The sequence below is a fragment of the Callospermophilus lateralis genome, chromosome 5, assembly GCF_048772815.1.
Source record: "Callospermophilus lateralis isolate mCalLat2 chromosome 5, mCalLat2.hap1, whole genome shotgun sequence".
NCBI lineage: Eukaryota > Metazoa > Chordata > Mammalia > Rodentia > Sciuridae > Callospermophilus > Callospermophilus lateralis.
Genome location: NC_135309.1, coordinates 73,778,277 through 73,800,156, shown reverse-complemented (window position 1 = coordinate 73,800,156; position 21,880 = coordinate 73,778,277). Strand labels below are relative to the sequence as shown.

The window sequence follows — 21,880 nt, the reverse complement described above, 5'->3', positions numbered from 1 at the left end:
TATTCATAAAACCCTGCGGTCCCTCGCCGTTGCACACGCACACGTGAGTGGCTCAGGAGACCAAGAGACTTTTGCAGGCGCGCGTTCTCCGGTGCGCTCTCTAGTGGCCTGAGGGGGGCAACGCTGACAGAACGAGAGGGCGGGGCCGCCGGCGGCGGAAGTGAAGTCACTTCCGGGCTGGGGTGTTTGTTTGGACTGGAGAAGGGAGGCGGCGGGCGAAGCGCACGTCGAGCGGGGGAGCGGCGCTGCTTGTGGAGATCCGCGGAGGCCGACAGGATTCGTTGGCTGCCGTCCCCGCTGCCGTGCACTGGGTGAGGAGTCCCTTCGGGCCGAGCAGCAAGAAGGGTGCGTCGCCCCTGGCGGTCCACCTCGGCGACTGAGGGGCCTAAAGGGTCCTCCGGGTTGTTGGCCACCAAGTCTTGTATGGCCTTTGTTGTTCCCTGCTTTATGTCCACCTAGTCTGAGGGATTAGATTGGGCCGACTTCATTTCTTTCTTTTTTGAGAAATGGCCGTCGCTTTTTTTCCCATTGTCATTTATGATTTGGATCTCGAAGCTTTCTATCCGGGTCCTCGGTGGCGCGCGGGGGTTGCCGGGATAGCACTTTCTCCCTTTTCTCAACCCCCAGTCCCTCCCCCCAACCCGTTTTACCCTCTCCCCTGCCCCCCTTTACCGCCTCGGCAACAAAGCTCATTGTTTCTACCCATTTTACGCCTGCGCGTCGCACGCGCAGCCCCTACTCGCTGCGCGTGCGTGCTCCTGCGGAGACTAGGGTTGGAGAGAGGGCCGGAGGGACCCGCGGGTTGGCTGGCTGCCTAGAGGCTTCCTAGGGCTGCACTCTGCAACCATAGGCGGGCTTCTACCTTTCTGATTTCTTCTCCCATTTCTTAACCATCCCTGTCTCCTAGTTTTATTTTGTCGCATGCTCCAGATCGGATAATCTTTGAGGGTACTGGGAATTCTTATTCGAGGAGGGCTTTCAGATTAATAAACTTAAGAGCCCAACTGGTTCACATTCTTTGATTCTGTTCCTCTTACCTTTAAATAATATGTACTTGCTCTCCTCCCTCACCAAAACCAAAAAGTGGGATGTGGGGAAGTTGTGGTATAGTTAATGTTTTGAAAACAATTATTGCTGTAGCCAGCAGTGATTTTTTTTTTTTTTAATGACTCCTAAAAGGTGCCCTGCTTCCTTTTGTTTTGCTTTTCATGATTTTACAGCCCCATTCCTCAGGGAAATCTCAAAGTAGAGAGAATTTGGCTTCCAATTTGCCTTAGGAGAAGGTCTACATAGCTGATAGACGTTGACTTTTATTTCAACAAAAGACAAATTCCTGTTTTGAGTGTGCTAGCTAATCTTTTCTTGTACCCTGGTGGCATTGTTTTTCACAAATTTCATTTGAGCACTTAATCAGGTACTCATTTTCATTAAATGACATTTGAAATTTCGACTATAGGTTATGTTTGTAAACAGGTAAAGAAAGGGTGGCAAAGAATTTTTAATGTGACTCCCACTATTTGCTCTTTTGAGGTCTGTTTCTGTTTTGTGAAAGAATATTTGGGCCAAATCAGTCTGTAATTTGTTAGTTGTGACTTTGAACAAATTTCTTTTTTCTCACAAATAAAGATAGGTGACTTTCCCGAAAATTATAGTCTGTTTATGTTTCTCAAGGGTATGAGGGGAATGGAGATTAATAGTTAAATAGATTAAATGTTATATTACAGTAAAAGGCTGGTCATATTGCTATTTGAGAACTCAAATTGAAGTAGGTAATTTCCACCCACTTTGGGACATATTTTTTTGCTGATTTTTTCCTTCAATAAGTCTTATTCAGGTCCATGTATCCCTTTATGACTCTTAGTAATTTATAAACTTTTCATATTTACTGTCATGAAAAGCTGTGAAATAGGTAGAGCAAATTTTATATTGCCCATTTTGAAACTGAGGAAATAGAAGATTGAGAGGTTATTGTATTTAGCAAATACGTAGCACTTAGTAATGTCAGGCCTTGTTTTAAGTGCTTTTACAAATATTAACTAATTATCAATTTTTCTAGGTCATAGACACTACTGTAAAATAAAGCTAACAAATAAGAGATGTGAAGTATTGCTCAATGTCACACAGATAGTAAGAGCTAGATTTCAAAACCACATAGTCTGAATAGTGTGTGCTCCTAACTGTTATACTGAACTGCACTGTGATTTAGTAACATGGCAGATCCTGTAGGTGGCTAGTGGCATAGGTTAGGCATAGGCTTTGGATCTGGTTCTTCTCACTCTGGTTCAAGATTAGGCTTGTCTTAAGACATTTCCTTTGTGACCACCCATTTCATGGGTGCATTAGTACTTTGTATTTGATACAGCATAAAAGTTCAGTTCTGATAACTTTTTTTTTTTTTTTTTTTGTAATTTCCTTGTTGTTTACAACAGTTCTGTTCAGTAAGGTAGTTATTAACTACATACTCATGGCTATTGAGCACTTGAGATGTGGCTCTTGCAGCTAAACAGCTGAATTTTAATTCATTTAGAGAGCTATACATAATTAGGCTGCTATATTGAGTGGCACAGGTTTGGAGAGTTTTAATTCCTGCTGTGTGTGTGTTTGTGTGTGTGAGAGAGAGAGAGAGAGAGATATGCTGTGCATTGAACCCAGTGCCTTGTGTGTGGGAGGCATGCATTCTTAACAACTGAGCTATATCCCTAGCCCCCCCCCCCCCCCGCTTATTTTTTTATATGTTTGTATAAGTTAGGAGTGTTTATGATGTGCTTGAGCTTCTAATAATAATGACAGTGGAAGTGGTGAGCCAGTGGAAATTAGGCTTATAGCCTTTAAGATTTTTTTCCCCCCTGCAGTATTGGGGAGTCTACTCAAGGCCTTTGCATGTGCTACACAAGTACTCTACCACTGAACTACATCCCCACCCCTTTTTTCAAATTTTATTTTGAGATAGTGTCTCACAAAGTTGCCCAGACTGACCTTGAACCTGACATCTTCCTGCCTAAGGCTCTCAAGTAGCTGGGGTTACAAATCTGTGTCACCATGCCAGGCCTGACTAGGATTTGTCTATAATGTTTTTTCATTCCTACGGATTTAATACCTATGACTTTTACCTGCACCTTGCTCTATAACTTTTAACTTCTATAAATGTTTAATAAATACCAAGATAGACAGTTCTACTTGTTATGTGCCAGGTTCTCTACCTTAGTACTTTTATTATTGCTCATTTTTCAGATTAGGAAATCTGATTAAATAGCTTGCCCATTGGACTAGGGATGTGGCTCTAGCGGTAGCGCACTCACCTGGCATGTGTGCGGCCCGGGTTCGATCCTCAGCACCACATACTAACAAAGATGTTGTGTCCACCGAAAACCAAAAAATAAATATTAAAAAAAAAAATTCTAAAAAAAAAATAAATAAATAGCTTGCCCATCCATAGTCATAAAAGCTAATAAGGCAGCCTGGTCTAAGCACCCATAGTTTTTTTTTTTTAACTGTTATTTTACACTGCCCAAAATTAAAACAAAAAACTGAGCACGGTGGTGCATGCCTACAATCCCAGTGATTTGGGAGGTTGAGGCAGGAGGATCATGAGGTTGAGGCCAGCCTGAGAAACCCTGTTTGAAACTAAAAAATAAAAAGGGGGATGTGGCTCCATGGTTATGCACCCCAGGATTCAATCCCTGATCCCCCCCCAAAAAAAAAAAGTGTGCGTGACTAAAAAAGTCACAATAGTTCAAAGTAGAGTCCTAGAGAATAACATGATGCCTATAAAGGCAAGTTAATGAAAGAATCAGAAGGGAACTCTATTCAAATTTTAAGGAGAATTTTTTTTTTTCTTGGGGGGTACTGGGGATGGTACCCTGGGGCATTTTACTAGTGAGTATACCCATAGCCTTTTTTATTTTCAGAGACAGGATCTCACCTGAATTGCCCAGGCTAACCTTGACCATGTGATCATCCTGCCTCAGCCTCCCTAGTAGATAGGATTACATTTTTTTCTTTTTTTTAAAGAGAGAGAGAGAGAGAGAGAATTTTTTTAATATTTATTTTTTAGTTTTTTCGGCGGACACAACATCTTTGTATGTGGTGCTGAGGATTGAACCCAGTGCCCTGCGCATGCCAGGTGAGCATGCTACTGCTTGAGCCACATCCCCAGCCCCAAATGAGTTTTTTTGGGGGGGAGGGGTCTGTGCTGGGGATTGAACCCTTGTGCATTTGAGGCAAGCACTGTACCAACTGAGCTATATCCCCCCCTCCCCAGAATTCTTAAGAGCTGAAGCTATGTTTTGAAATTTTATAGTGAATAAAAGGACACTGCTGGAAACCAGTATGTCAATAAAGCCACTTTTGTAGGGAAAAAACAGCCGAAGAAGTAATTTAGTAAAGACTTGAGTTTGTAAATTGAAAGGTTTTGCTGGCTTTCAGGAAACATTAATAGAGAAAATTGTTCTTTAAGTGTTAAAACATCTTAGCTGTCACCAGGCATGGTAGCACATGCCTATGAACTCAGTGAGTCAGGAGGCTTGGGCAGTAAGATTTCAAGTTTGAGGCTAGCCTCAGAAACTTAGTGATATACCATCTTAAAATTTTAAAAAAGGGCTAGGCATGTAGCTTAGTGGTACAGTGCTGTTGGGTTCAATCCCTAGTACAACCCCCCGCCCCCCAAAAAAAGAAGTTTAAATTCTGTTTAAGATATTTACAAAGGAAAGAAAACTGGTTTTCTGCAGCAGTGAAACTTGGAATAATATAAAAAGGCTGATTATTGACCTAAAGGACAGAAGTTGAAGAATTCATCAAGCTAAAATTTGTATTCAAATATATAGGCATTTTTTGACATGCAGTGGCTTAGAAATATATGTCTGCAGGTAACCTTTTGAAGAAATGCTCCATTTAAATTAAATTTAGCTGGGCAAGGTGGCACCTGCCCGTGGTCCTATACTTGAGAGGCTAAGGCAGGAGGATCGTAAGTTACAGGCTAGCATGGGCAACTTAGCAAGACTCTGTCTCAAAATAAAATTAGCTTAAGATGTGGCTCAGTGGTAGAATGCCCCTGGGTTCAGTTTCCTGTACTACAAAAAAATGAATAAACAAACACTTTAGGCACAGTGGTGTATGCCTATAATCCCAGTGACTTAGGAGGCTGAAGCAGGAGGATTGCAAGTTCAAGGCCCAGTCTAAACAATTTAGTGAAGATTTGTACACTGGGTCAAATAATACTATTATAGGGGAGGATTTGAATAAGGTACCTTAAAAATTTTACAGATCAAGTGAAAATGATTAACTTAATATGTACATATTACATTTGTGTCTTAGAAATCATTCATTCTTCCCTCTTTTTTTGGTGGGGGGGGTACTGAGGTGCTTTGCCACTAAGATATACCACCAGACCTTTCTAAAATTTTTTATTTTAGCATGATCTCACTAAGTTGCCCATCTTCCTGCCTCAGCCTCCTGACTTGTTGGGATAATAGGTATGCTTCTCTTTAGGCCCAAGGAACGTTTTGCAAAAAGTAATCATGTAATCATAATTTTATGCAAATAAAATTATAATAAATTCCAAAATGTGAAGGTTTTTATGGTTGCATTTTATACCATAAGATGAGAAACTGTAATCAGCCAGGCGCAGTGGCACATGCTTGTGATCCTAGAGGCTCAGGAGGCTGAGGCAGGAGGATATCAAGTTCAAAGCCAATCTCAGCAAAAAGCAAGGCACTAAGCAACTCAGTGAGGCCCTGTCCTTTAAATACAAAATAGGGCTAGGGAGGTGGCTCAGTGCCCCTGAGTTCAGTCGCTGGTACACCCCCACCAAAAAAAAGAAAAAAAGGGAAGAAATTGTTGCATTAGATGATAACCAAAAGAGTTGGGTGTGATGGTGCAAACCTGTAATATCAGCAAATTTGGAGGTTGAGGCAGGAGGGTCACAAGTTCAAAACCAATTTAGCAACACCCTGTCTCAAAAAGAGCCGGGGATGTGGCTCCCTGGTAAAGTGCCCCTGGGTTCAATCCCCAGTAACAAAGGAAAAACAACAAAAAACTTATAGGGAAAATTTATAGATATATATTTTATTAAGTAAAACAAAGATAGGGTTGTTTTGTTTTCAGTAATGGAGATTGAACCCAGAGGTGTTACACCCCTAACCCCCTCCCTCCTTCCTTCCTTCCTTCCTTCCTTCCTTCCTTCCTTCCTTCCTAGCATCCTATTGCTGAACCCATCTCCAGCCCTTTTCATATTTTATTTTGAGACAGTATCTTGCTAAGTTGCTTAGGGCCTTGATAAATTGCTGAGGCTGGCTTTAAACTTTAACCCTCCGGCCTTCTGAGGAGGGTTAAAGGGTTGCTGAGGTTACAGGCAAGTGCCATCATGCCTTGGTCCTTTATATTTGGTTTTATCAGGCACCAGGACACTACCAGTTCAAGACCACCTTATACTCACTTCATGATTTAGAACATTTTGGACTTTTTTTTCTTGATTTGCTAGAGCCAAGGCAACTTGGTAGGCAGTATGAATTTCTTTGGGTTCATCTTAACCTTGAGACTGCCCTACCCTTTGAGGTTCCAGTTTAGAGTAGATAAGGAGAATCTCCTGCTGTTAGATTTTCAAATTTGAATTTTGTGCATCTTGCCCCATGAGACAGCCAAGGAGGCAACCCACAGAAGTCTAATAAACAAAAGCCCTCAGTGCTTTCATTGATTGAAAATTCCACTTAGCACTCCTGAACCCCTGGTTCAGTCCCTATTACCAAAAACAACAAAAAAGTTTTTCATCACTGTTACTTTTCAGTAGGAAGACTGATGCAAGTAATCTAGCCCACCATAATTGGAAAAAGAAATCTCCATGTGTGTTTTAAGAGACTAAAATCAGAATATTCATACCATCTTTTCTGACCAGAAGACATAATATTAAAATATCAATCCTGATTAAATTGCAAAATGTAATGAAAATGGTAGATTATTCTGGCAAAATGATTCTAAAGCAAGTCTGAGAAGGAGCTAGGGGTGTGACTCAGTGGTGGAGCACTTACTTGCCTAGCATGCTGGGGGCTTGGGTTTAATCCCCAGTACTGCAAAAGAAAGTGTGGAAGAAAATATGCGTATCAAAACAGTAAGGTGATGGGACTGAAATATTTGAGAATGAAAGAGCATGATGCAAGGCCCTAAGGGTGCAATTTATCCACAAGTTAAGGAAAAATTAGAGAAAACTATAGCAAAAGTGTTCATTGTACTGTTTCAGTTTTTCTATAGCTTTAAAATTCTTCAAAATGAGCTGAGCATTGTGGCACATGCCTGTAATCCCAGCTACTTCAGAAGGCTGAGTCTGAAGGATTACCACATTGAGGCCAGTCTAGGCAATTTAGCAAGACCCTGTCTCAAAATAAAAAGGGCTGTTATATGGCTCAGTGGCAGAGCATTTCCCTAACATCTGGGAGGCCCTAGGTTTGATCTCCAGTACCATAAAAAAATAAAGTAGGGGGGAAAAAAATAATAAAGTTGACTGGGGTTGTGGCTCAGCAGTGGAGCAGTGCTCACCTAACACATGTGAGGTGCTGAGTTCCACCCTCAGCACCACATAAAAATAAAGAAAATAAGGGTATTGTGTCCAACTACAACTTAAAAAAAAATTTTAAAAAAGAATAAAGTAAAAGTCTCATTTGCATGAGATTAATGCTGAAAACTGTAATGTTTTAAATGTATATTCTGATAGTTTTAATGGTTTTGGGTTTTTTTGTTTGTTTGTATTTTGGTTACCCAGGGGTGCTTTACCTTTGAGTAACATTCCTAGCCCCTTTGTTCTTACTGTTGTTTTGTTTTTGTTTTGAGACACAGTCTTGAATAAATTGCTGAGGATCTCACTGAATTGCTGAGATTGGTGTTGAACCTGTGATCCTCCTGCCTTTGCTTTAGGCACCACCGTACCTGGCACATACTTTCTTGTTTCATTGCACATCTAATAATTTTTGTTGACAATGACATTTTGGATATTATATGAGGTAACTCTGGAAATTATATTCTACCCTCTCCAGGATTACTTACCTTACTTTTTGTAGTTGTCTGACCTTCTGAAATGCTTTGCAAATTTTGTAATCTTTTTGTGTGTATCGCCATCAAGGTTTCTGTTTCATTAGAAGAGTAGTCAGCTTAGTGATTTAAGAGATTTCTTTAAATACCTGAAAACAAAAAAACAAAACTCTGCAAGTCTTCACAAATGGGTTCAATGTGTTGAGGCAGTTTCAGCACTTGGACAGTATAGAACTCTGCCTCAGCCTTCACTTCCCACATGTGCAGAACCTGAAAGTCAGTCAGAGGTGGGAGCGTAGGGTTTTCTCAGATTGTTTTTGCCCATGACATTTTAGGTTTCCCAAACCTCTTGTGCTCAGACTATTTCCTCACTGGCTTTTTTCCCAAAATTTTATTTGCTCTGTCTGTTGCTTGTCCCAAATGATAGTGCTGCTGCATTTATTTATTTAGGCACCAGGGATTGTATCCAAGGGCACTGAACTGCAGAGCCACATCCCCAGACCTTTTGTTTCTTATTTTTTTAGTTTGAGATGGGGTCTCAATAAGTTGCTAAGGGCCCCACTAAGTTGCTGAGGCTGGCTTTGAACTTTTAGTCCTCCTGCCTCAGCCTCCTAAGCCACTGGTATTACAGGCATTGTTTAGGATCTCACTAAATTGCAGTCCTCCTGCCTAAGGTGCTGAAATTATAGATGTGTGCCACCATTCCTGGCTTTTATTTATTTATTTATTTATTTTAGTGTACACAGTAGAGTTTTATTCAGTCATGAAGAAAACAGAAATTACGTCATTTGCAGGAAAATGGATGGAACTAGAGATGATTCCTGGCTTATTTTTGTTTTCAACAAATAGAGACAGGGTCTTGCTGAGTTGCTTAGCGCCTTGCTAAATTTCTGGGGATGGATTTGAACTCACAATCCTCTTGTCTTGGCCTCTTGAACCACTGGGATTACAGACCTGGGCTACTATGCTTGGCCTTTTTATTTTTTGAGACAGGGTCTCTCTGAGTTGCTGAGACTGGTCTCAAACTTGGGATCCTCCTCCCTCAACCTCCTGAGATACTGATATTGCAGTCATACAACCATTCCTGGCTCCAGGCTACTCTAATGAGTATTCAAATTCAATCAAAATGATATATAGAGGCTAGGTTGTAGCTTAGTGGTAGAGCTCTTGCCTAGCACGTGAGACACACTGGGTTTCATCCTCAATATCACATAAAAATAAAGTATTATACCTATCTACAACTAAAAAATAAAGTCATAAAGTACTTGCCTGGCATGTGTGAGACACTGGGGTCAATCCTCAGCACCACAATTAATCTTTTTTTTTTTTTTTTTTGGCGTTGCTGGGGATTGAACCCAGGGCTTTATGCATGCGAGGCGAGGCAGGCACTCTACCAACTGAGCTACATTCCCAGCCCATCAGCACCACATTTAAAACAAGACAAATAAAATAAAGGTATTGTGCCCATGTACAACTAAAAATATTTTTTAAAATGATATGTATAAAGGCAGCCTTGAGGGCTGGGGTTGTAGCTCAGTGGTAGAGGGTTTATCTAGTATGTATGAGGCACTGAGTTCGAGTCTCAGCACGTCATATAAACGAACAAATAAAAATAAAGGTCCATCTACAACTAAAAAAAAAAATTTAAAAAAGCCTTGAATACCTGGTGCCATGATTTGACTTGACCAGGTACCTGCTATCTCTGTGGTTCACTAGATATGTAACCTAGAACAGGTCACTTAAGTCCAAGTTTCTTCATTATTGAAATGAATTTGATCATAATGCCTCCATTAATGAGACTTTTCCCCCCACCCTTGTGTACTGCTGAACCACATCCCCTGCTGCTATTTTTATTTTTGAAACAGAGTCTTGCTGAGTTGCCCAGGCTGGCCTCAAACTTGTGATCCTCCTGCCTCAGCCTCCCAAGTTACTGGGATTGTAATCACATGCCACATGGAAGCCATAGGAAGTGTCTTGGTTTCTAGATTTTGCTTTGTTTTGGTACTAGGGATTGAACCCAGGGGTACTTAATCATTGAGCCACATTGGGGGGGGTGCTTTTTTTTAAATATCCCTGTGGTGCTGGGGATTAAACCCAGGGCCTTGTGCATACAAGGCAAGCACTCTACCAACTAAGCCATATCCCCAGCCTCCCCAGCCTTTTGTTATATTTTATTTAGAAACAGGGTTGGTCTCAGTTGCTTAGGGCCTTACTAAATTTCTGAGGCTGACTTTGAACTCAAGATCCTCCTGTCTCAGTCTTCTAAGCTATTGGGATTTTTTTTTTTTTAATAGACTTTTTAAGTTGTCAGTGGCCCTTTATTTTATTCATTTATGTACTTACTTTATTTTTATTCATTTATGTACTTATATGTGGTGCTGAGAATTTTGAACCCAGTGCCTCACACATGCAAGGCAAGCACTCTACCAACTAAGCTATATCCCCAGCCCTCTAGATCATTTTTGATGACTTCAATTTTGATTTGTTTTCCAGACATTGCTTGACAGATTATTATTAATTATTATCTTTCACTGGGGTGAATACTGAAATCACAGGTTGTTTGATGAGGTGATGATAGGCAAAAATCTGACCTCAAGTGCAGGGAATTAGTCTCTGCTATTTACTGTTTATATTTTAATTCTCTACTGGTGAGCATCAAAGAAGAAAGGAGGGAGTTTCCCGTTGACTCTGGAATTTGCTGAGTCAGATTTTTATTGTTAGTACAAGCTTAAAAAAGAGATTGCTTTTGTGTTTATTTAGGTAAACTTTAGTCAGTGGAAGCCTTTTGTTTGTTTTTTGGTACTGGGGATTAAATCCAAGGGTATTCTACCACTGAATTATATTCCTGGTTCTTTTTATTTTATTTATTTATTGGTAGTACTAGAGATTGAACCCAGGACTTTGTGCATGCTAGGCAAGCATTTTACCACCTGAGCTGTATCCCCAGGCCCTTCATTTTTCACTTTGAGACAGGGTCTCACTAAATTACCAAAGCTGGCGTGGAACTGCTTCTTCTGCTTCAGCCTCTCCACCACCAATAGCTGTGATTACACACCTGTGCCACCATACCTGGAAGTTAGAATATTTTTTTTTTGAGGGGTGCCAGAGATTGAACTCAGGAGCACTCTATTACTGAGCCTCATCACTAGCCCTATTTTGTATTTTATTTAGAGACAGTTTCTAAATGAGTTGCTTAGCGCTTTGCTAAATTGCTGAGGCTAGCTTTGAACTAGCCTCCCTTTTTCAGCCTACCGAGCTGCTGGGATTGCAGGTGTGCGCCACTACCCCCGGTAGAACATTTTTTAAAAGCAAGTTGGGATTATTCTACATGTATATATTTAGTACATATAGTAAACTACTTTTAATTTTTTAATCCCAGCTCAATATTGAATACTCTATACTTGGTGCTGAACTTAATTTGGGGGGCGGGGCGGTTACCGGGATTGAACTCAGGGACACTTAATTACTGAGCCACATCGCCAGCCCTAAACTTAATTTTTCTCTGTTATTTTTTCTAATAATTAAAGATGTAGGGGCTGGGGCAGGGGCTAAGTGGTAGAGCACTTGCCTGGCACAAGTGAGGCTCTGGGTTTGATCCTCAGCACCACATTAAAAAAAAAAAAAAAGGTATATGTCCATCTACAACTAAAAAGTGTATTAAAAATATATATATATAAGTGTGTCCCTGAGTAGTTCAATCCCTGGTTAAAGAAAAAAAAAAAAAGATGGTTTATGCTAATACTTATTGATATGGTAATCTTTTGAAAGGTAGGATTTAGTGGATATAAGGTGGGAATAGTATACAAGTTGGGAAATGATAAATGAAGAGCTATTATACAATAGAAAATATAGCTAAACTTAATGGTTGGTTGAGATGTAATTAAGTAAATTGCAAAGCAAGGTCAATCCCTGTTACTAATAGCTATTGAGGAAAATCTAAAATGTAATTCATTTGAAGATGAACATAAATAAGTGTTTGGTAATCTGACTTATAAGAATGAGTAATTTTCTGTAGAGGAACTGATTGCTGTTTAATCAAACTTGTCATCAAAATAGTTTATTTCATCCAGACAATTTTTGGGGGGAAGGTGCTGGGAATCAAACTCCAGACTTTGTGCATGTTGTGCAAATGCTCTGTCACTGAGCCATATCCCTAGCCCCTTCATTCAACTTTTTTTGGTACTGGGGATCGAACTCGGAGACATTCAACCTCTGAGCCACATCCCCAGCCCTATTTTGTATTTCATTTAGAAACAGAGTCTCACTGAGTACTTAGCATCTTGCTTTTTGCTGAGGCTGGCTTTTATTTTTATTTTGAAACAAGGTCTTGATAAATTGCTGGGGCTGGCCTGAAACTTGGTGTCCTCCTGCCTCAGCTTCCTGAGTTGCTAGGATTATAGGCATGTGCCACCAAGCCTAGCAATACTCTACTGACACTCTAGCACATGACTCTCAGTCTGAATCTGCCTCTCTCACCCACTCCCCCCACAACTAGAAATTAAACCTAAGAGTGCATCTCCCCAACCCTTCTCAAGACACAATTTTGCTAAGTTGTCCAGACTGACCTCAAACTTGGTAAACCCCTGTCTCAGCCTTTTGAATCACTGGAATTACAGGCATAGGCCACACACTACCCTATCCCACCACTGCCTAATTAATATTTTTTATTTGAGTGAAAGTAGTATCAAATAATAGATCTGGGTTTTTTAGAATCTCTTCAATAGCTGATAACATGATGTAACCTGATTGATACATTGTAGGCTAAAAGTTAAAGCATTATGTTTCACATTCTAGAAATAATAGAGAATGTAGAAAGAGCCAGCAGTGTAGCTCAGTGGTACAAAATCGCCTGGGATCAATCCTTAATATCCACCCCCTGCCAAAAAAATTTTTTAAAAAGCTTAAAATTGTATTTCAGTGAAATCCAGACACAGAGGAATTCAATGTAGACCTGGAAAAAAGCAAATAAGGCAGTGGACTCTGAAGAAACTTAATGACAGTGGACTGAGGGCCTAAGGCATTGGTTTGTTTTTACTTTCAATCTCTGATCTTGTTTAAATCAGTTTTAAAATTAATTTGGTTTTAGTGGGGCACGCCTGTAATCCCAGCAGCTCAGGAGGCTGATGCAAGAGGATCGTGAGTTCAAAGCCAGCCTCAGCAAAAAGCGAGGTGCTAAACAACTCAGACCCTGTCTCTTTAGAGAAGAGGACTGGGTATATGGCTTAGTGGTCTGGTACCCCTGAGTTCAATCCCTGGTATCAAGAAAAAAAAAATGTTTGAATTTCATCACTTTAAGACTAAGTCTTCCAGGTGTGCTTTTTTTTTTGAAATATAAACAGAGATATTGAAAAATAAATTGGATGATTTGGAGATTTTATATAAGTAATTTAATACTTTGATTTTTCTTTTGTTTACCTAGGGATTGATTAACCACCGAGTCCCTTTTTATTTATTTAATTTGAGACAGGGCCTAGGCCTTCACTAAGTTGCTGAGACTGGCCCTCAAACTTGCCTCAGCCTCCCAAGTAGCTGTGATTACAGGTGATTGTTTGGTTATATCTCCTGCCTTTTTTTTTTTAATTCAAGGTCTCACTAAGTTGCTTAGGGCCTCACCAAGTTGCTATAGCTAGCCTTGAACCTTCAGTCTTCCTTCCTCAATCTCTGAAGTCACTGTAATTACAGGCTTGTGCCATGGAACCCAGTTTCTGCGATTTCTTTTTTTCTCCCCCTTTTTATTTATTGAGACAAGGTCTCGCTCAGTTGCTTATGGCCCTACTAAGTTACTGAGGCTGGCCTTTGAACTCACTATCCTCCTGTCCTGGCCTCCCAAGCCACTAAGATTACAGGCATGTGCCACAGCACTAGGCATCTCAGATATTTTAATCATTAAGATCATTTGGAGAAAAAATAGGAAGCTTTCCAGTTTCTTAATAGATCATGTACCTACAATAGCTAACCATGATGTCTGGTAATAATAGATGCTAAGATTGAAAGAATAACTAAGCTAATTGTATTGTTCTACTTTTAAGGTTAAAAACGACAACTAACGCCAACCATGAAAGATCCAAGTCGCAGCAGTACTAGCCCAAGCATCATCAATGAAGATGTGATTATTAACGGTCATTCTCATGAAGATGACAATCCATTTGCAGAGTATATGTGGATGGAAAATGAAGAAGAATTCAACAGACAAGTTAGTTTTGTATACAAAACTATAGCTATTATAGCCTATATAATATGATTGATTTGTGCCTATCACTGAAATGTGTTTATCTTGTCATTTATTAAATGTGTGGATTTTTTTCACTATCCTATTTTAATTAGCTTCTGATTACTACCAGGCTTAATATTTCATTGGTATTACTTGGAGAGCATATATGTTTCAGTATTCCACCCTGGAAATTCTGATTCAGGAGGAATAGGGTAGAGCCTGAGAACTTGTTTTTCAAAAGCTTCCAGACAATTCTAGTGAGCAGTCAAGTTTTAAAACCACTGGCTTACACCAGTCAGATTGCTATATTACACTGCAAGTCAAAAAAAATCCAGGAATCAAGAACAAATGGACACATATTAGGGTACAGAATTTCAGCTGAGATCCCTTATCTGACTATCCTGAAAAATCTGGCACCACTTTTCTCTCTCTCTCTTTTTTTTTTTTTTTTTTTGCTGGGGTACTTGGAGATAGGATCTGGCAAACTTGATTGGGGGAATACTATGTTGCTGAGAGGTTGGCTTTGAACCCCTGATACTCATGCCTCAGCCTCCTGAGTTGCTGGGATCACAGGTGTGCACCACCATCCCCAGTCCCACTTTTCTCTTTAGAGAACTCTCATATGTTGATAAATGTTGTCTTTTATTTTGATACTCTGGTATCTCTTCTCAGCTACTTTTTCATTCCTCCCCTGATTGGGATTTTGGTAATCAGTAGCTAACTTAACTTCTCCCTAGGCATTGATAGACATTCCAGAGTAAAACACTTTAGTATTATTTTAGTAAGTATCAGATGGTGTATTTAATTTTTTTTAATATTTATTTTTTAGTTGTAGTTGGACACAATACCTTTATTTTATTCATATATTTTTATGTGGTGCTGAGGATCGAACCCAGGGTCTCATATGTGCAAGCCGCTGAGCCACAACCCCAGCCCCCAGTTTTGTTTTTTTAATTAGCCATGCCCTGACTCTACCCCTAGAGATTGGGTAGGATGAGTTTGTATAGTTTTAGATATCACAGATAACTTTTATACATATTTCTCAAGAGAACCCTCTGTTTCTTACCTGCCATCCTCAATAAGAAAATGTATTCTGGTAATACAAGTAAAGACATAGAAAAACCCTAAACAGATCTTCTTGATATTTATGGTAAGCATTTATTTTTCTTTAGCACAGAAGTAGAGTAGAAAGCATGACACTATTTTTACTTTTATATTAAAAAAAAAAAAATTACATGCCTGTAATCCCAGCTACTCAGGAAGCTGAGGCAGGAGCATCAAAGTTCAAGACCAGCCTCAGCAACCTAGAGAGGCCCTAAGCAACTTAACAAAATTCAAAAAGTGTGGAACTGTGAATGTAGCTCAATGGTAAAGCATCCCTGGTTTCAATCTCCAGTACTATTTGTGTGTGTGTGTGTGTGTGTGTGTGTGTGTGTGTGTGAGTGAGAGTGAGGATTGAACCTAGGGCCTAGTGCGTTCTAAGCATGTACTCTACCACTGAGTTGTCTGCCCCTACCAGCCCCAAACATTGTTAACTATTTATTTATTTTTATTTAAATTATTTTTTGTAGTTGTAGATGGACAGATGCCTTTACCTTATTTGTTATGTGGTGTTAAGAATTGAACCCAGTGTCTCACACATACTGTGCCAATGAGCCACAACTCCCACCCCTATTTATTTATTTATTTGTTATTTATGGTGCTGGGGATTGGACCTAAGGACACTGAGCTACATCCTCAGTCCCCGCCTCCCCTTTTTTTGGGAGGCAGTGTCTTCCCAAATTGCTAAGGTTAAACCTGAACTTGCAGTCCTCCTGCCACAGTCTCCAACATCACTGAAATAACAGGCATACACCACCATGCCTGGTGTCGTTGTGGTTTTTAAATAGCTTACTTAAGATATTTTAAGCCATTCCTAGTTAAAACTTAACAAGTGTGCTACAAATTATCCTTTATTTATTGTAAATCTAGATAGAAGAGGAGTTGTGGGAAGAAGAATTTATTGAGCGCTGTTTCCAGGAAATGCTGGAAGAGGAAGAGGAACACGAGTGGTTTATTCCAGCTCGAGATCTCCCACAAACAATGGACCAAATCCAAGACCAGTTTAATGACCTTGTTATCAGTGATGGCTCTTCTCTGGAAGATCTTGTGGTAAAAGTTATTTTTTCATCTTTTTAGATCCTAGGTCATCTTTCTCATAAGTGGAAAAGCCGGCCATCATCTGTTTAAAGAAGAGTTCTGCATATCTTCCCCTTACAGAGGCCTCCCATGTCACATATGACATGGAGTGACTTTTGGTAACACTATCCGGTCTTAGACAATTAACCGACATCTTGGCAACTACTCTTAAGTCATGATGTTGCCCTAGAATATTTAAAGATCTTTTAAGAGTTGATCTAGAAAAATACACGATATTACCATGGGACTTGCTTTTGCAAAAGTAGCCTAATTAGGACTGTGATATTATAAGGATTTTACAAGCTCTTGGCAGAAAAGGAACATACAGTTGTATTTCTAGTGTCTCATCAATGCTAATATATTTGCAGTAAAAAGTTTATTCAAGAATTATGATAACATTAGTACTAAGGAAGAAACTTATGAGTCCTTTGCTAAAATTAAATAAATGATTTTTTCTGAAAGCAAACAATTTTCTCTAGGTCTGAATGTTGACTCTTTTTTTTTCGGGGGGTGCGGTACGGGGATTGAACTCAGAGGCACTCAACCACTGAGCCACATCCCCAGCCTTATTGAGACAGTGTCTTGCTAATGCTGAAGCTGGTTTTGAGCTTGCAACCCTCCTTCCTGAGCCTCTGACTAGCTGGGATTTCAGGTGTACATCCCACACCTGACTTGAATATTTGCCTTTTAGTCCACATTTATAATATTTGATTGCTTCTCCTACTCAGTGGACTCTGAAGTGTTTTTTGCAATTGTCTTTCACTTTCTTTGTTTCTTAATCTGTACTTGATAATTACTTGTGAAGCTTCAAAACTAAAAATCAGTTCCTCTCGTGCATCGTAAGCTTGGGAGCATTAATCTTCTAGGCATGTTAATTTTTTAGAAGCACCCCAGAGAATTCATTATACAGCTATTCTACTCATCAGACATTTAGAAACTATTCTTTTAAAGGACTGTTTGGAGAACACTAAAATTTACATTATGGCATATTTTGTTGCATAAATAAAGATAACCAATTGAACACATGTATGATCTTATACTTTGTTGGGACATGCTTGCTTATGACTACATTATTCAAGTCACAGATAATCCTGGTTGCCCTGATGAGTAAAGCCCTTTGCCAGGCTTAATGTATAATTGTAATTGGGACCTCGTATAATTCCTTAGTATAGAAACTGTCTTGTTCTACTCAGCCTGAGATTAATTTGTTCTAACTTTTCTGTAGCCAAGAGATTGTACATTCAAGTATACTGCTTTTTTATTTAAACTGTACACTGCTACTTTTGTGTGTGTGTGTGTGGGGGGGGGGTTACTGGGAATTAAACCCAGGGCTTTGAGCATGTTAAGCAGATGCTCAAGTATAAATTATGAAACTAAAATTATTGCTCCAGTATGATGTTTAATATTATGTTTTGGTCTAAGTGACATAGGGTTCAAATTAGTGTAGAACTCTACCAGCATGCCTATATTTAGGTCTTGGAATCTGTCCTGTCTTCTTTTTATTTTTATCTACTTGGAATCCAAAATGTGGTAGAGAAGAATTTCCAGCTGTTCTTCCTATACACAGATACATCTGCTTAGGAAAGTAAAGACTTAAAAAACATAGCATAATGTTAGTACAAGTCTTTACAGCTCTTAGAGACTTTGGCCCACTCCACCCCTTTTTTTTTTTTTTTTTTAATATATTTTTAAGTTGTCAATGGATTTTTTTTTTACTTTGTTTATTCATATGTGGTGCTGAGGATTGAACAGAGGGCCTCACACATGCTAGGCAAGCACTCTACCACTGAGCCACTACCCCAGCCCCAGGATCCTCCCTCCCTTTTTTTTTTTTTAACTGATGCAAAAATGGAGTCTCAGTGATTTATCCAAGCTTACACAAGAAGTTAGATAGAGGCAGAGCTGGGATTTCATACTTAGGTCTTCTGGCTCCCCCATGTAGTTTTCTTTTGCTGTTATATACCATGCTTCCTGTGGGAATTAGAAGATAGCAATTGTAGAAAGACAACTCCATGTTTTCAGTGAGGATCAGAAAGTAAAATTAATCCATCATCAATGCCCAGGTTATTTTAATCATTTCAAAGCTTAACATGTTTGCATAATATAAAAGTGTTTTAAGAAAGGTTTCAGTTAAATTTACAGAATTTCATATTTTTCTGGAAGATACTTTTGCTGCTAGGCTGAATGATTCTGAGTATCTGAAGCCATCTGTAATGAACTTGCTTTTTTTATGTACTTTTTTCCAGGTCAAGAGCAATCTGAATCCAAATGCAAAGGAGTTTGTTCCTGGGGTGAAGTACTAAAATATTTGAGTAGACGGGGCCCTCTTTTGGTGGATGTAGCACAATTTCCACACTGTGAAGGCAGTATTAGAAGACTTAATTGTAAAAGCTCTCTCTTGTCACTGTGTTACACTTATGCATTGCCAAAGTTTTTGTTAGTCTTGCATGCTTAATAAAAGTGCTGAGACTGTTATTAAGTAAAAACCTGTCAAACATTTACTGAAAAATAGAATTGGCCCCATGGCTTAATGTAAAGACAGCAAGGAAAGAAGCACCAGTCAAGTTGTAACAAAGCACCAAATTAAATGACCTCTAAATCTTACTGAATTGTTGTCTTTGAGGCTAAACTGGTCCCTTAGGATTAACTAACATTTGTTGATGTTGACGGTTTGTAAAATGAGTAAATTTAAATTAAGTCCTAATTGCTAAGCAGATTTCTCAGTTCTATTTGTCGTCATCAAAAAGAATCTTAATTTTTCTGAAGAAGGTCTGTTAATTTAAAAATAGTTCATTAGAGACAAGTGTGTCTTTAATGACTAAGCTTACACAAGGTAGTGATCAGGTAAGAGCTAGTCCTGGCTTTTCTGGTATGTTATCATGTTAGAAATGTCGAATTTTGTTCCTAATGTTACATTTGAGGAAGTATGTGCTTTGAGAATTGCATCTCTTGAGGAGTCACTGCATCACAGCCATTCATACCTGTGTGAAGTCTGACTTAGGACCAATAGAAACCCATAACCCAATTGAACAAAGAGATTTGCAACATAATTTGAGTGGTGCTTTTCCTTGCTTTGTTAACCATCACGACAATAGTCTGCAGCACAACTTTTCTTTTAACAAAGCTAGAACAGTTTTGGCTTCTTAAACTTCATATTTGAGTAGGTTAAGCTGCCATACGTGTTCAGTGTGAATAGTGTTTAAGTTGAAAATATTGTAAAAAAATTATATTTTTTCAAAAATATTTAAAAAAATAAATAATGGTAGAACTGAGCTGATGCTTGTGTTTATTGATGCTAGACTGCAGACTCTCCAGTGGTGATATTCACTTGAGTATGGGGCCCAATACCTCAGGACAACTCTGTCGGCAAAATGTGCTTAGAAAAGGATTTTTTAGAATCCATAGTAGCAAGTATGTTGCTATATAAATATCTGTCAGTACAGCACTAAAATAAACCCTATTGCCTTGTCCTTGCTTTTTATTGCCCAAGACTCCAATGTAAAGACATTCATAAGCAGCCATTTTAAAATGAAACTATGACTGGACTGGGGATATAGTTCAATTGTAGAGTTATTACCTTGGGCACAAATCCCAGCACCACAAAAAGAAAAGAATTATGACTGACCAATACAATGGTGACCTTACTATAGTATAATCTCAGTAAATCTCATACACCCTTCTAAAAAATTTTTCTTGAGATTATTGGACCAGAAATTAGGAAGAAGGGCCATGTAGTCATGTCTGGCTCATATTCTTTGTGAGGAGGCACCAGTAATCTTTCCTCACACCCTGAAGTGCTGGGGATACAACCTAGGGGTTTCACTTCTCACAAAAAGCCCCAATGAGGGTATGGTGGGGGCGGGGGCTACTGTGGATTTAAACCAGAAGTACTTAACCACTGAGCTGCATTTCCACCCCTTTGATTTTTTTTGAGACAGAGTCTTGCTAAGTTGCTTAGGACTTTGCTAAATTGCTGAGGCTTACCTTGAACTTACAAAACTTGAAATTCTCCTGCCTTAACCACCCAAATTGCTGGGATTATAGGTGTGCACCACTGCGTGAGCGCGCGAGGGTTGGGGGGTTTAAACTGTGGGTGAGGGCTGGGGTTGTGCTAAGTGGCAGAGTGTTGCCTTGCACATAGGAGGTACTGGGTTTGATCCTCAGCACCACATAAAAATGAATAAAGACAAAGATATTGGGAAATAAAAACTGTGGGTGAACCTTTATTTTTATTGGTACTGGGGATTAAACTCAGGGGCACTCACCCCTAAGCCCACCTCAACATCTCTATTTTGTATTTTATTTAGAGACAGGGTCTTGCTGAGTTGATTAGCACCTGGCTTTTGCTGAGGCTGGCTTTGAACTCTCCATCCTCCTGCCTCAGTCTCCCGAGCTGCTGGGATTACATGCATGTGCCACTGCCAGTGAACCTTTGTGGTTATTTTTATGTGTGCTTGATAATCCAACTCAGTGCCTCACACATGCTAGGCAAGTGCTCTACCATTGAGCCATACCTTTAGCCTTGGGGTCGCATTTTTGATGACTCCTTTTTTGTTAGGACTAGGGTTTGAACCCAGATGCATTTTACCATTTAACTACATCCCAAAATCTTTTTATTTTTTTTGTTTGGAGACAGGTAGTCACTTAATTACCAAGTGGGTCTTCAACTTGTGATCCTTCTGCCTTAGTTTCTTTTTTTTTTTTTTTTTTTTTTAATATTTATTTTTTAGTTATTGGCGGACACAACATCTTTGTTTGTACATGGTGCTGAGAATCGAACCCGGGCCGCACGCATGCCAGGCGAGCGCTCTACCACTTGAGCCACATCCCCAGCCCCTGCCTTAGTTTCTTAAGTTGCTAGAATTATAGGTGAGCACTACTGCTCCTGGCTTAATAGTTACCTTAATAAACTAACAGGTGGTTTTTGAAGAACCTCTGAAATAATTATTCTTGACTTCTTTTTGGTGCCATGATACAACTGTCCTCTCTGTTTCTTAACAACAGTATAAGAGGCATGGCTACTGGCCAAATACATAAATCTTACTAGTCCTGTGTCTCTGAGCTTAGACAAGGACAGGTAAGTTTATTTTCATATACTTCCTAATTATTACAGTGCAGTATAATTTGCACCAATTAGAAAGGCACTGTAACCTAATGATTAGGAAAAAAAAAATTCTACTTCATGGTGGTGCATACCAGTAAGTAATCCCAGCAACTGTAGAGGCTGAGGCAAAAGGATCACAGGTTTGACACCTTAAGCAACTCAGCAAAACCCTGTTTTAAAATAAAAAGTAAAAAGTGGGGCTGGGGTTGTGGCTCAGTGGTAGAGCACTCACCTAGCATGTGCAAGACCCTGGGATGGATCCTCAGCACCACATAGAAATAAATAAAGGTATTGCGTGCAACTACAACTAAAAAATAAATATTTTTTAAAAAAGGTAAAAAAGTATTGGGGATATAGCTTGTGGTAAAGTG

The 21,880-nt window shown here is 39.4% G+C and overlaps 1 protein-coding gene across 2 annotated transcripts; it reads left to right on the top strand.

Annotated features, from left to right (window-relative positions):
• Positions 1-182: 182 nt before the first annotated feature.
• On the top strand, positions 183-19,677 carry Paip2 (poly(A) binding protein interacting protein 2). 2 transcript variants are annotated; one of them, XM_076856878.1, is made up of 4 exons: positions 183-311; positions 14,046-14,209; positions 16,199-16,378; positions 18,652-19,677. In XM_076856878.1, exons 2-4 carry the CDS (start codon positions 14,072-14,074, stop codon positions 18,706-18,708), a joined length of 375 nt encoding a protein of 124 aa, XP_076712993.1. In that variant the 5' UTR covers positions 183-311; positions 14,046-14,071; the 3' UTR covers positions 18,709-19,677. The 2 variants fall into 2 exon arrangements, with proteins under 2 accessions (XP_076712993.1, XP_076712994.1); XM_076856879.1 differs by having other exon boundaries at positions 183-345.
• The last annotated feature ends 2,203 nt before the right edge of the window (positions 19,678-21,880 follow it).

Excerpts from the sequence above, each read along its gene's own strand:
- Paip2 (XM_076856878.1), top strand. The coding sequence starts at position 14,072 with ATGAAAGATCCAAGTCGCAGCAGTACTAGCCCAAGCATCATCAATGAA. Across the intron at positions 14,210-16,198 it reads AAGAAGAATTCAACAGACAA|ATAGAAGAGGAGTTGTGGGA; the intron begins GTTAGTTTTGTA and ends TTGTAAATCTAG. Across the intron at positions 16,379-18,651 it reads CTTCTCTGGAAGATCTTGTG|GTCAAGAGCAATCTGAATCC; the intron begins GTAAAAGTTATT and ends ACTTTTTTCCAG.